The following is a 15,194-nucleotide window of genomic DNA, read 5'->3' on the forward strand; positions in this document are numbered from 1 at the left end:
TCGGAAATGATCTCATTTAATGTTGCATACAACATTGCCAAAGAGGAGTTGCCATTCTCAATTTAAATCCGAAATTATTCTCATGAAGAGAAATGGATTAAACATCAACCCGACGTAGGCCTATAGCAATGAGATGGCATGTGCACAATTCATTGCAGTAGGCCTAATGGGCGACACCTTAAAGCAAAAGACAGCTGCGGACGTCGGAAACGCCACATAGGCCTACATGTCCTTCATGATTGACGGCGACACAGACGTCTCTACCAAAGAGTGTGTGATCGTCTACAGCCGCATTTTGCGCAAAGGGAGACCAGTCAACATTTTAATTGTGTAATACTTTAAGCACAAAAAAAGTTTTATTTTGCTTAATGGTTTAGTTCGAAATGTTGAATTTCAGCTCAGTGAAGCACTTTAAACACCTTATTTTTATTTTTATTTATAATTGTGCTTCAAATAAAGAAATGCCTTTCTCTACACCTTAATCTTGTTTAAAAATCATTCACATTATATGAAAGTTATGAACAGAGATATAAAGGTGACCTCATGGCGTCACCTTGTGAAGTATTGATAAATGTAATGCATTCTTTAGCCCACCCACCCAAAATCACCACCAGCCGTCACTGTAATTTGAGAAATGCATCCCTGCCGGCGATTTTCATTGGATTAGGAAATTATGGGCGGGACTATTTTGTCCCGCTCACGGACGCTCTGTCATCTACGGATACGAATACTTTTGCTACACATTTACCACCTAGGGGTGTTGCAAAACAACCTGCAAAAAACCCCACAGCTGAGACTTGCAGGAGCAGATTCGAGCAGTTGTAAAATGGTTTTGTGCTCGCTCATTAAAATGCTGAATTAACATAGCGTTCACAGATGTGCAACTTCTGATGCATTTGTTCAAATTTGGGTTTACGAATGCACACCTTTTGGGCATGTTCTCAGATTATGAAACACGGGTGTGCGAATGTGTTTTGCACCAACTGCGCTGCAATAATTGTAGCAAAAGGATTTGTGCACCTGTAACACAGATTAGCGTACTCGTAGACCCTATTTTGTGTTTACAATGGTATAAAAAATATTTATATATTTTTTACGACTACAAATGTACTGTTACACATTTGTGACTTTAGAGTACACATGCAAAATAAATATATACGACTTCAAATTTACTGTGACTTTAGTGTACGCATTCAAATTCTGCAGTTACAGGTGCTAAAGACTTTTGCTACAATAATACCTTCATAGTTGCCGCTCTCTGTTCGTGTACATTGCTTGCTATGGGCCAGAAAAATACCTTGATACTTGCCTTTGTCAAACATAGATGGAAGCTTTTTTTTTTTCTTCTTTACAGATCAAAATTTCTTGCCTTGGGTGAAAATAAAAATCAATGATGCAAAGTCTTCTGTCTTTGGTTTATTTGAATTAGCTAATATAATTGAGTGTACGAAATAATATGTGTCTATACTAAAATAGACATTTGAAATGACAAGTTAAAAGTAGGAATGTCTCAGTCTATCAAATGCATGAACCTTTTTCCATATTACCGGTAAGTCATTGTGCTGTGCTGTGCTGTATTGATGTTTGAGAATGTGCTGCCGGATCTCCGCCACCAGATGGCGCCCGAGAGGGTAAAACCATGATACTGAGTCAATGATGGCGGGGTTAAACGTTTAAGCCCGCCCACATTTAGCTCCTCCTCGATCTGCGAGCTGCAGTCAGGGGTTACTCCGTTAAATCCGGATGGCGATAGCCCCGGCAGCTACGTTAGCATCGTGACCTCATAGCAGCCTGACAGCTGCCTACTAATAAATCTAAGGAAAAAGAAGAAAGCGCACAATGAACAAAGATCAACAATGTAGGACGTTTAAGAGGGATGGCAAACTTTTGCGCAATATTTTCTTCAATAAACGAAGCTTTCGCCGTTGTCCAGAAATACCTTGCGGATAATCTGTTTGTTTTTTATTATCCCCCTGTCGCACGGAAGTGCGATTCTGTCGACCAATCAACCGACTTTTGGGGCACTCAAAAGGGCACCTTGGACATTCAGAGGCAAAGGGGCAGGGGCTCAGTCACCCCTCTCTCCTCCCCCCCTTTCACGCCTTGCTGAGATTGCATCTTCTTTTTACTTACATTTATTCATCTCATATTTTCAGAGTTTCTCAGGGAGCAGCAGTTGATTTCCCAAAGTATTTTCTGGTGTTTTCATCAATTCAGTTGGCTTTTATGAGGGATAGGGTTGTTATTATAATGGATGTGCTTGATACTGAGTGGACCCAGGGCCGGCCCTGACCAATTTGGCGCCCTAGGCAAGATTTTTGCTGGCGCCCCCTACCCCGTTGGATCGCACAATAAATTCGACTACCAATGTTCATAAACTCAGAGAAGCTACAAAGCTTTGTCTTTGAGACTCATTGATTTTAGATAGAAAATTAAACACACAAAACGTATTACAAACCAAGTAACAAGCAATGAATCACTCATACAATAAGTATGCACAAAATACTGCAAAGAAATGCATGATGTTTACTAAAGGCATTCATAAGCAAAATAATAGATAGAGTTCAGATTCAAATTATAGTAAATACAATTAAATGTAGTATGGTTTATCTAGTTTGGTTCTAACCAGAGATTAAACAAGCACTCATCTGAAGTTTAAAAAAAATACAAAATTAGGGCTGTGCAGAGGTAGACGGGACAGCAGCACCTGATGCTGTGTCACTGGGGGTGGTACTGAAATATTTTAAAAGTGCATCTGAAGGGAGAAGAGAAGTATATGTGACGACTGCATGTTACATTTTAATAAAAAAACAGATGCTTGGTGTGCTATACATGAGACTAATATAGACTAATGAAAATGTGATGAGATTCATTCAACTTTATTGTCATTGCAATGCAATTCAGTCTAACCACAGTGCAAAAAATAGTAAAGTGCAGTGAAATGAATGTATATATAGCCTATGAATGATATGTGAAAGCTAAGGTGTGAAATATTAACATTAATACACTTTAACTGCACACTCTTGACCCCGCCCCCCTCACAGAGGGCAGGTACAGAGCAACGAGCCAGGCAGGCACCCAGAAAAAAGGCTTCTCCATTATTTAATAGCCTTTGCTATGACTTTATGTTGCTGTATATATATATATATTTTTTTTTCTCCCCGTTTTCGGCGCCCCCCGCGGGTGACGGCGCCCCAAGCATTTGCCTATACTGCCTATGCCTAGGGCCGGCTCTGAGTGGACCACTATGTGTGAGCATACAACCTTATGATCTATTGTTTCAATGTTGAAACACTAATAACAAAAGTTATTAGTACACAAGTATGCAGAGTTATAGTATAGTCTCTCCCATCCGGACTGGAGTTTAGAAGTTGAAGTGATGCTGTGAGCCTAGTGGTAAATAATTAGAAAAGCAGGGGTAACTGATCCGATTGAATAACATATCAAAGGACAGCCCTCGAGTGACAGTTAGTTAGCTTGCATAAACACTGAAATAAAACAACCAGATCCCAAAGGCCGTAAATAGATGATGCAGCTCAAAAAAAAGAAAATCTAAACACCACAAAGTGCATGATCTTTATTTTTATATAGTTGTGAAGTGATCTTTGACAGAATGAATATTTAAGGCTTTTCAAGAACATGACATGGTCTTTCTCCTTAGCTTGAAAATATTTTTTGTGCACCAGAAACAACAACAAAGTTCTGGTCTGCAAATGAAGCCTCATAGTCAATCGCTGAAATAAAATAGCTTCCCCTTTCTCCTCTGTAAACCTCTGTGTTTCCTAGGGTTAGCTCAGCCTTAAGAGCCGCCTAACAGTTAAAGGCCATCAGTGAAAGAAACCTAAGACTAGATCAGGAGAACTGAAGCCCTGAGAGCAGCTAGAAACATGCATCTGAAAAAGCAAAGAAAGTGGAACCGCTACATCAATGACGATGAAGATATAAAAAAGTATCTGTGAATTAAACGCTTTGTCACATCATCTGTTATATATATTTAGAACATAATATATATTCTTTAAGACCAGGTCACCGCTAGAAGGACTTCTATGTAGTATAGAAAAAGAACAATAGTAGTTTTTGTGTTTAACACGCCCCAGCGTTTAGAAGCACTGATTCTCGCAGTAATACATCAGATGCGATTATTTTTCATCGCATTCTTATCCAAAACCACACAGGCTCTGACACTTCCAACATGAGGATCTCTATGGCATTCATTTTATATACAAATATCCTGGCATCTTTTCATTTCATTATTTCTTTCAGTCCTACAGAATGTTGATGCTTCTCAAAGGGCCAAATCCCTGGGGATCTGGGTGTGCACACGCCACAACCTGGTTTGGGGGGGGGGGAATCTCTCCATCCACTCTCTCCCCTCCCCCCCTGTGAGGACCATCTTTGGCATCTTTTTTTGTAGAAGCTTGTCATCATGTCACTGGCAAGAGGACCCCTCCCTTTCCCAAATGTGTGTGTGTGTGTGTGTGTGTGTGTGTGTGTGTGTGTGTGTGTGTGTGTGTGTGTGTGTGTGTGTGTGTGTGTGTGTGTGTGTGTGTGTGTGTGTGTGTGTCTCCCTCTCTCTATTTTGGTGCTCCCCCCCCCAGCCCCTTTACTCCCAGTGCACCTGAGCCCCCGCCTTGGAGTGTCTCTTGGCCTCCCTGAGGGTGAAGGCTTCCTGCTCCTCGCTCATCTCCTTCAGACGCTTCTCGTCCAGGAAGGCCACCAGGGAGTCCCTCATGTCCACCACCTCCATCCTCTGCTGCAGGATGCGCTCCTCCTCCGCCTGCTGCTCCGCCGTCTTCTCAGAGTCTGAGACGCGCGCGCCATGCGCACCGCACACACAAAAAGACCAATGCACACGCACAATCACACACGCACATGCACACACACAATCACACACGCATACAAGCACATGCACACACACACACAATTAAGACAGGAAGATTACAGTTATTATCAAGGTTTTTTGTTGTACCATTACATTGCATTAGAACATATTATGTTCTAATTCAAAAATAATGTTAACATTGCAGGCACAAGTGGTCTGAATCACGTGTTATTTTGTAAACAGCAGCAATCACAATAAATCCGACCAGTCTTATAAAGATTTTATCCATATTGCATCTGTTTCATACGTCAGATCCAAGCAAGGGCATAAAGGCCTGCTCACAGCCGAAGCCCATAAACAATATAAATATGAATGACCTGTTTAGAATCAATCTACCCCAATTAAGCATGACATACCGCTCAGTTCCATGTACTTCCTGAGCTCCAGTTCCAGTATGCCCTGTTGGTCTTCAAGCTCCAGCTGTCGAGACCTGCAAGAAAGCACCACAACAGAAGGGCTTATTTACAGCTAAAGGGTTAGGGGCTAGGGTTAGCCTAGCTCTTATCCTATTCAACCATTAGCCTTCATATTCACGCAAGAGAAACTCCTGGCTGGAGGACTATATTAGGAACCATAAGCTTTTTATATTTATATTATCTCCTTCAATGTGATAAGAAGTTTGATCACGGTTGTGATTTTCCAGCCCTACGGAAAAAAATCAGTATTTTCAGGATACAAATGTGGCAGTGTTTACTGAAGGTGTCTCAAAGTGATGGGAAGGAGGTCTAACTTTGATTGTGGGCGGTGACCTTTAAATGGTGGCTCAATACTTGACTACCTTTGAAACATTTGTGCAGCAATCAACATTGACTCACAGGGTGCAATGTGTGTTTGTGCGTGTGTGCGTGTTATTCATTCCCTCCAAGAGGAAACAGTGACCATGCTGTTGCCTATTTTTACCCTCAACACAGACAGTGTTGTGCTCACAGGGTGACTGCACAGTCACGCACTGTTGACTTGCTGCATGTGTGTCCAGAAGGGTAACAGTTATTCATCTGGATTTATGTTTTTCATACTTCTTAATTGTATCTTTCTTCACATGCCTGGATTTAACGCTTTCACTTTATTATTATTCGTTCTTTTTACACCTCTTTTTTATTTTGTGTTTTACCTTTTAAATGTTTACGAACTAGTTTGTCCTTGACTATTTTATATATTTCCATGTCATTTTTTTATTTTATGTGCCCTGTTTATTAGCCTTTTCATAACATCTGCTTCAAATGATTATCATCGCCATCATTAACCTCATTATTATTATTCTTATTCTTATCATTGATATTCTACTTACGCCACCATGAGGTCAGACTCCTCAGAAACCACTGCGTTTTTCTCGTGGACCAGCTGTATCCACTGCTCGATCATCTCAGGAGAACCTCCACTTCCTGTGGAGAGGTTCAGAGGATGGTGTTAGCCATTAGCATATAGAGCCACATGTGTGTAAGGGCATTAGTATGGTAGAGTACAGTATAAGATCAGGGTGAGCGTGGTTTAGATTGAGAAGATAAAAAGACACACTTTTGATACATTGACTGTTACACACAAACATTTATGTTGTTATGGGCATACAAAAAAAAATAGCCAAAAGAGTGGCTCACGTTCGGATCTCAGAAACGGAAAAAGGTAACGCAGCTACATTTAAAAAAGTGATGCATTTGATATGAATCTCCATGAAATGTCCGGAGGCAAAGTTTATCTAATATGAAGAAATGTGTGAGTGGATGAAAAAAAAGGTACAAGGCCGGTCACCATTAGTTTTTGGTGACCAAATTAGATATCACTTGATGTGGAAAATGGAGCACAAACCTTCCTCCACGATAATTTCATGGTGATTCAGATCAAAACCTTTTTAATTTCTCCCCCGTTTACTTCCCAAATCTTTTTTAGTTTTTGTCCAGATGTGAGGTGGGTGTGACTTAGCCAGTCTATACATGAATTAACAGAAACCCTAAACCTCACAGGGACAATGTATTCCTGTCAGGGTTTTGGACAAAGTGAGAGGTTGTTGGTGTGACTAACAGCTGCCTCACAAGCAGGATGTCAGTGGTCCTCGCTCCCTGATCATGACTCCACACGCAGGACAACTCTGTGAGTTTGGTTGAGATGAGTAAGACTTGTGTGGCTGCTCTCACCTGGCTCCCCTCTCAGAGCTCTTTCCAGCACCACGCCTTTTTCCTCCAGCTCTTTGAAGGTCACCTCGATCTCCTCCAGCCTCCTCTGGATGGACTGCCCGGGGTCAAAAGTCAAACCGTTAAGGCAAGGCAAGGCAACTTTATTTATGAAGCACTTTTCATACACACGGCAGACTCAAGTAATTCACATAGAAAAATGGTCACACAATAAAATAAAATAAAAGATAAGTAAAAGAAAACAAAGGCAAGGTAAAAAATGCATTGTAGAGTAATAAAATAAAACTAGATACGCAAGAGAAAATAAAGGCAAAGTAAAAAAAACTGTATTTAATCTTAAGTAACCATAGGAACGGGACTTCATTGGGGGATCGAGTCAGAGGGTAGTGTTATTGGGGTAGGGTAAGTGATATTGGATAAACTTTTGCAGAGCAAAACATTTTCTGGGGTATAGTATTCATACATATTAAGAGTCAATTGGAATATGGTTGTTTAAATTCTTGCAATGTTTAACTGTAACAATGAATTATGTTATTGCGTTATTCAATTACGTTATCAACCCCATAAGCTATAGTACGAGCCTGCTAAGGTAAAGCCCATTATAGGAATGATATTCACGTATAGGTATTATTTGCAATAGTAGTAATTACAAAAGCAATAGTGCTGAATGTCCCTTTATGAGCATTTAATAATTGCTGACCTGGGCATTACGGAAGCGCTGTAGTTCCGTCATCTTGGCTCTTCGCTCCAGGGTCCTCATCTTCCTCAGTTCCAACTTCTCTGCTTCGACGGGGTCAGAGGGCTGGGCCGGCAAATGGAAAGGTAGTGTATTAGTGTTTGTCTTTGTGCCAGTTTGAAATGGCAGTTGAAGTAGCAACTGTTACTGTTTTTAAGCTTAAGTAACCATAGGAACCAGACTTTATTGGGGGATATATTTAGCGGGTAGTGTTATTGAGGTAGGGTAAGTGATATTGGACAAACTTTGGCAGAGAAAAACATTTTCTGCGGCATAGTATTCATATATATTAAGAGACAATTGTAATATGGTTGTTTAATTCTTGCAATGTTTAACTGCAACTGTTGCTACTTCAACTTCAACTGCGCCAAATTGAACACCTTTGCTCCGGTCCTAGCCTACCTTCTCGTCAGGGAATTCGATGTCGTCTCTCCCAAACATCATATCTTCGTCATCGTCGTCATCATCGTCCTCCTCTTCATCAGCCCCATCTTCTGAAGTGCTGTGGCCATGTCTGAAAGTTGTCTCTGTGGACAAGAACAGGAAAAGATGAGAAAACGATGACCTGATGTGTGTATAGTCCATTATTTTTGCTCCATTTTAATACTGTAAATTCTAATCGCTTGAATTCCGTAGTCCGAAATGACATGTCACTCATATTCTACAAACTCTATTGGTTTGAGCCAATCAGAAAGGCCCTAGTATAGTACACAGCTACTGACCTACAAGACGACTAGTACACAATGTAAAGCGACTGACCTATCAGGCGACTGAAACACCACGCAAAGCTAACCTATCAGGCGACTAGGACACAATGTAAATCTATTGACGAATCAGGCGACTATTTTCCAACGTAAAGCTACCGACCTATCAGGCGAGTAGTACACAACATATCATATATTATGTATCAATTCTCATTTCATTATCTCATCAGTTTACCCTGTTGTGATAAATCTTAGATTGGGTTAGTCTATTAATACATGACAATCACCATTCCATTCTAAAGCACAACTATTTAAATTACATAATAGTGTTTTTGATCCGTTGACAAATGTTTTGGTGTGACTTTGACGCCAATCTTTTGTGAAGGGTTTGTCAGCATCTCCTCCCAGTTTTCTCATCCATACCCGTTCTTATAAGTGTGTGCATGTAAGAGCGAGGCAAGAGAGGCTTTGGCCGACTGACAGTTAGCACTTGTTAACCGCTTATGCTAAGCCCCAAAAAACGTTGCCTACTTTAGCAGATAAAGGAGCTGGTTTAGAAGGGGGTTGGGGGGGGGGGGGGGGTGGGCTGGCGTTACTCACCCACTCTGCCCGGGTGGGGGGTGAGGACGCTCAGCCGGGGGTCTCTGCTGAGCCGGGGCGACGAGAGGTTCCAGGGGGAGAACTTGGAGCGGACCCTGGTCTTAGCCTGGCCGCCCGGCTCCTCTTTCCTGCGGAAGCAGCGGCGGTTCCTCTTCTCGCGCTGCACCGTGCTGCCGCTCCAGTAGCCCTCCTCCTCCTGCCCCGGGTCCTGGCCCTGGCCCTGCCCCGCCGGCTTGGGGGGGCTCGGCCCCCCCGCCGTGGCCGCGGACGAAGAGGAGCAGCTGGAAGACCCCCCGGGGGTCTCCGAGTCCGAGTCGGCGCTGAAGCTCTGGAGGTTCACCAGTTGGCACTTCTCCTCCTCCGACAGCTGCAGCTTCCGCAGAGACTGCTTGGGCCGGGAGTCCTTCTGGCAGGGGGACCCCCGGTCCTGGTGCTCAGGGGACCCTCCGGGGTCCTCGTCGTCGGCTAGGGGGTCGACCAGGTGGAGGGTTCGCGGCTTGGGGACCGGAGGCGAGGGCTGCGGGCTGGGATGGTTCTGCTTGGAGACGCGGGGCTTTGGGGTAGGAGGGGACACGGTGGGCGTAGTGGTCTTCTCCTCCTCCTCCTCTTCCTCCTCTTCAATGGGCGCCACCATCCCGGGGGCATGAGGGGGCTTTGCAGGGGACTGGGGGTTCCCTATAGGTCCAGGGATGGTCTGGTGTTGATCTCCCTGGACTGGATGTGGCCGTGTGGGTCCAGAGTCTAGCTTGTGTTCTTGATCCTCGTCTGAGGGGGAGGGAACGTCTTCGTCACTAGAAATGCTGTTCTCTTCATCCGTCGGACCGTCTCCTCCTGCACACGCCTGGACCAATCCAAAACGACAAAGAAAAAACAACAACAGAGGGTAATGAGGAAAATACAATGACTGTGCTGCGTTCTTTTCTCTTCCATGCGCCGTTAGGAAGGCATTTGAGCCCACAAGTCCCACACCGGTCCAAAATTGCTCTCTGTGAATTAATTGACTCCGCTCACTCGCTTTCCTCATATTTATTTTAGCTTTCCAGCGCCGACTCCACAGAGCTGCAGCAGCTGATGAGCATCATCATATCCCGCGGCAGGGCCACTCGTACTTATCGGCGCGTTTAATTCCGACTGTCGGCCGACGTTAAGTCACGTTAGTCTGGAGAGGCGGCGGTAATTCTTTCCCGGGGGGACCCACCTCATCAGAGGAGTCCTCAGATCCGTTCTCGGGGCCCAGGTGTTCGGAGTGCAGCTCGCAGTAGAAGAACCCTGTGTGAGCCAGACGGGAGAGGAGTGGAGAGAGGTGACACGAGGAACGCAGCCCTTTTCAACGGATATTACTCCATTATTCATCCAAACGATGAAGCCATTCTTCATGTCCCAAATAATTCATGCGGATACATAAATGACACGGTGGTGTGTAATTATACCAGGAATAGACTTCCACTGAGCACTTTAATACCACAGGTGCTGCGGCTGTTAGTGTTCCTCTTTTTTGGGCTTATGCATGAGGAACAATTATGTGTTATCTTAGGTAAATGTAAAACTATTGAAAGACGAACATGACCAACGAATCCCAGAAGCAATCCCTCGAGTTCGGCAGACAATTCTTTTCAACACACAATGAAATGCTTGAAATCATCACAACACACCGTCCCAATCTGTGCGTGTCGAGCGTAAACCCCCAAATACAAACACCCTGAAGCCCGCGATGTGTGAGGGATCAATGGTGGCCCACCCACCTGTGGTCTGGTGGAAGGTGTAGCCGCCCAGCCTCAGCGGGTGTCCACACTTGTGGCAGGTGAAGCAGTGGCGGTGGAAGAACTTCCCCATGGCGTTGACGCGGGCCAGGAGGTACAGCCGCTGGCCACAGCTGTAGCAGTCCTCGCTGCTGCTGCCCAGTGCCGGGGCCGCGTCCGGCTCGATGTCCCCCTTCACACCGGAGCCCTGGTTCCCCTCCGGGGCAACAGGGGGGGCTGCAGGCTGAGGGAAGCAAAGGAAGTTGGAAGTCAGAGAAGATAGGTCAATTTTATTTTGTTTAAGTCGTCAACAAAATAAAACGTAGAAGATAATTCTGTCGATACTGATGGACGACGGGGACGTCTGAATCTGAGCATAATTATCTTTGTTGAATTGTTGAGCTGTTTGAGAGTTTGGCAAGATCCAAATCTGAATACAATTTGGTGGTGACGCACAGCTAATATTATAATGACTTAAAATGTTTCAGCTAGGGTTAGGTTGTTCATATGATTGAGCTCTTATTCTGGGTTCATATGATTCAGCAAAAATAATGTTGTGCTCTAATATTTCAGCTTATATTATTAACGGTTCTTATCTTTCCGCCTCCTCTCTTACAAAGCCTCTGAGCAATCGGCGAGTACGTTGAGTCACTTTGTCCCACCGTACAATCATACCCTGAATACGATTCCTGCTACTTTATGTCACACTGAAAGTAAGATGATGGTAATTTGAGGTCTTTAAGATAGACTTACGCAGGTCTCATCGCCCATGTTGGTCTTCTCCTGTCTCTGTGAGGCCAGCTTCTCCTGTTGAAACAACCAGAACTAAAACTCTGATGGCAGATATAACAGTGTGACCATGGCTAGATCAACCTTCTACATTAAGAGGATAAGCCATCCCCACCACACACGAGGGTCTTGATACAAACACCAGGAGCAACGGCGAGACCTTAATCCTACCTCTGGTTGGCATATTGACAAGAACCCTTGATAGGAGGGGTGATACCGTGTGCTGTGTAAACAGTGGGCTCACCTTGCGTCTCTGCAGCGAGTTGTGCTTCAGCTTGCTCAGGAAGTAGACGGCAGACTGCGCTCGCGACAGAGTCAGGGGCTTGGGCAGGTCCAGGACGTCTGCAGGCTCTGGTGGTCCACAAAAGGAGAGGGATTCACACACACAAATACACACACACACACACACACACACACACACACACACACACACACACACACACACACACACACACACACACACACACACACACACACACACACACACACACACACACACACACACACACACACACACACACACACACACACTAACCACATGCGTATGCAGACATGAGCCCTACTCACACATCGCACGCTGCTACGTCAGTCTCCCTGCGGTGCTGCACACAAAATCAATCCGTCTACTATCGGCAAAATAAACCTCCATTTGCATCTCTCCATCAAGCAAGAATTAGGACTCGTTGACACCACAGTCGCTGCCGATCTCGACCCATACTTACCTTTACTGTTATTACGGCAGCCTCATTCAGATGGACCACTCAGGACCAATATAGAGCCCTGCACACACACACACACCCCCCCCCCAACCTCCCTCACACAGAGCTGCTCCCCAGCCCTCTCCCCTCAGCTCAGGTTGCAGGAGACAGCTCCCTGCTGCACATCTGTGAGCGTGTGCGACTGCACAGCATCACTGATGAGAGCCGACATGTCCCACCCACTATAGCTTACACTGTGGGCTCGCAATGCTGGCCCCCCACTATCGCTAGGACCCCTACACACCTTACTACACCAAGACATGTACACACACCCAAAGGGACTCATCAAAATACCTCCTGAATAAATCAACGCAGCGCCGGCAATAAGATGCTCCTTCAAAGGCAGGAATACTATTAGCTCCCGTTGAGAGAGGCGGTAGTCCCTCCCTGATCCCAGAGAAGCCTTGTTCTCGCCGCTGCAGTTAGTTAGTGCACGGGAGCAGTGCAACCCTTTAGAAGCTGGCTCTGAGCCAGAGACGGAGCCACTCAAAAACCCCAGTGGATTATGGGTAAATGCTCTTAAAGAGACGGTGCGAATTGAAATACTTCTCATCACCAAACGTGCTGAGTCGCAGGAGAACGGGGCCTGGCCCTTTAAGAAATGTTTGCTAATGTTGTGTACTTGAGATTAATTACTAATGCAAGATTTAATAGGGTTTCATAAAGCACCCATCTATAAAGACAAACGAACAATTATATAGAATTTAGACAGCAATATGGCAGTTTAACCTGAAAAGACCAGTACAAAATGTTGAAAATCATGACCAATGGCATTGGATACTCAAATTATCATTAAAAAAATATTGTTATAAAACATTTTCTTAAAAAATGCTAAAGAAAATGAACAGATAAAAGAAGATCATTTTTTTAATTGTTATCGCCGCTGAGATCCTGTTTGGAGGGCAACAACAGCTCCATTTCTGAAGGCATACCGTTTTTGTTCTTGGTGAAGCCGTCGTGGACCTGGGTGAGGTACAGCACCATGGACAGCTTGTCTATCAGGCCACTGCTGGCCATGGCGCTGGCGGCCATCACCGGGGAGATGCTCAGCTCCCGCTCCAGAAGATCCATGGCCAGTTGGTGGTTGTGAACCGCATTGGACTCATTCAGAGACGACATGTCACTGAGACCAGACAAGGATCACAACGGAACAACCAAATGACAATTATTAATTTTCCAATTCTTTATCCCCCCATTTACATCCAGGGTTCCAGCTATGTGTTGTATCAGATAAACAGATGAATGCACAGGGTCTCATCCATTTACAACAGTTCATCTAAAGGTTCTTACAGTAGCTGTGTTGTTTCTACAAGGAGATTAGTAGAAACAACACATGAGCTGGACTCACATGAGCTGGGGTCTGAAGTGGTGGATCAGGGCGCACAGAGCTCGGCCCGAGGTCCACGACAGGGTGAAGTCCTTCACTTCTACTCCGGCGTAGCCCGCCGTGTTCTTCTGACACCACCTCAACAGATCCTCCACACCACCCGCCGAATCTAGGACCAGGACAGGGAAGACATTTACATGAGGTAGACGAATCTTAAGAACAGCATGGTGAAAGCGGTGCATTAAAACAACGAGGGAAACACATTAAAACAAACCGGGAGCTGACCTTGTCGTAGGTGAGCGGCTTTGTTCTTCTTGCTCGTAGGGAGGGACTTGTCGTTGACGTCGTACAGCTGCTGTACCTAAAAAAGAACAGTCAGCGTCGAAACGCCAGGTGGGTGAACCTCCTCATAGATAAAAAACGGTGCATCGATCGATGCATTGTGACAAACATTTGTCAACAACTCAATTGGTAGTGGAAGTGTAGCCATGCAACAATTGTGTCACTTAAATAAACACAATTCTGGCCCTTGGGACGTTTGCAATAATAATAATTATAATAATAATAATAATGTCCAGACACCCGAAGTGCTTTCCAGCAGCACTTCCAGCAGCACATCCAAAGCACTTCACATGATATTACTTTCTCTAATATGCATTTTCAGTGAAAGACATTGATGGAATGTAAACTCCTGTCTGTTGGACTCTGTTCAGGAGGGGGGGGGGGCAGTCTGACCTGGTGCACCTGTATGGCGGACAGGTTGACGTGCCGGTACCGCGTGGTGGGGTCGATGCTGTAGGACGTGTAGTTCTTGTTGGTGTTCTCCGGGGTGGTCTGGGACAGGAGCTGGTAGACACTCTCTCTGTGTGGGTCATTGTGTGTGTGTGTGTGTGTGTGTGTGTGTGTGTGTGTGTGTGTGTGTGTGTGTGTGTGTGTGTGTGTGTGTGTGTGTGTGTGTGTGTGTGTGTGTGTGTGTGTGTGTGTGTGTGTGTGTGTGTGTGTGTGTGAATCATGAAAGAGGGAAGAGGTTTGATAAGAAAGAGCTGGATAATCAAATACAATTGAACATAAACAGGAAAGCTTTAGCGCACTAAGCACTATTTAAGTGGGAGAGGCTTAACAGCTGTTTACTTTGAAGTCTAACAGAAACTTCAGTTCAACATCAAACTTAATTTCTTATTTTCTCCTTTTCCAAGAGACGACTCCAGTGGTGGAAAGCAAGGGCGATGTTACCTCTCCTTTTACCTCTATTTCTATAATTTATCGTTATTTTCAATGATTGACAAGAGGCCAGAATAGGCCCTTGGGCAGCACCAATCTCCTCCTCTCATGTTGGACTGAGGGCAGACTGGACGCTTCATTGGAAGGGCCCTCTTGAGGTACAAAGTAGAAAGACAAGAATGTAATGCTAACTTCAGTAAATACCTCTGCAATACAATACGTAGACGTCTTTCAAATAACGTCTTAAGTGTCATATCTACACATTCTGAACATGCTTGATAAAGAAGTTACTTTTTTTATATTGTAAAACGA

The 15,194-nt window shown here is 44.6% G+C and overlaps 2 protein-coding genes across 3 annotated transcripts in view; both read right to left on the reverse strand.

The window, feature by feature from the left end:
• The window catches only part of LOC132453960 (F-actin-monooxygenase mical1-like), a 57,325-nt gene that overhangs the window by 28,683 nt on the left and 13,448 nt on the right, over positions 1-15,194 (reverse strand). The window lies entirely within an intron of this gene.
• Positions 3,563-15,194, reverse strand: part of LOC132453948 (F-actin-monooxygenase mical1-like) — a 25,042-nt gene continuing 13,410 nt past the window's right edge. For both annotated transcript variants that reach the window (XM_060047059.1, XM_060047050.1), the window contains exons 10-24: positions 14,397-14,523; positions 13,947-14,022; positions 13,683-13,830; positions 13,267-13,457; positions 11,821-11,927; positions 11,541-11,594; positions 10,791-11,031; positions 10,247-10,317; positions 9,049-9,889; positions 8,147-8,271; positions 7,709-7,810; positions 7,012-7,105; positions 6,171-6,264; positions 5,239-5,312; positions 3,563-4,803 (exon numbers count right to left, since the gene is read on the reverse strand). In XM_060047059.1, coding sequence (XP_059903042.1) covers positions 4,604-4,803; positions 5,239-5,312; positions 6,171-6,264; positions 7,012-7,105; positions 7,709-7,810; positions 8,147-8,271; positions 9,049-9,889; positions 10,247-10,317; positions 10,791-11,031; positions 11,541-11,594; positions 11,821-11,927; positions 13,267-13,457; positions 13,683-13,830; positions 13,947-14,022; positions 14,397-14,523 — 2,545 coding nt within the window. In that variant the 3' untranslated portion in view covers positions 3,563-4,603. The remainder of the gene's footprint in view (positions 4,804-5,238; positions 5,313-6,170; positions 6,265-7,011; positions 7,106-7,708; positions 7,811-8,146; positions 8,272-9,048; positions 9,890-10,246; positions 10,318-10,790; positions 11,032-11,540; positions 11,595-11,820; positions 11,928-13,266; positions 13,458-13,682; positions 13,831-13,946; positions 14,023-14,396; positions 14,524-15,194) is intronic.

This window comes from Gadus macrocephalus, chromosome 1 (genome assembly GCF_031168955.1).
Source record: "Gadus macrocephalus chromosome 1, ASM3116895v1".
In the NCBI taxonomy this organism is placed as follows: domain Eukaryota; kingdom Metazoa; phylum Chordata; class Actinopteri; order Gadiformes; family Gadidae; genus Gadus; species Gadus macrocephalus.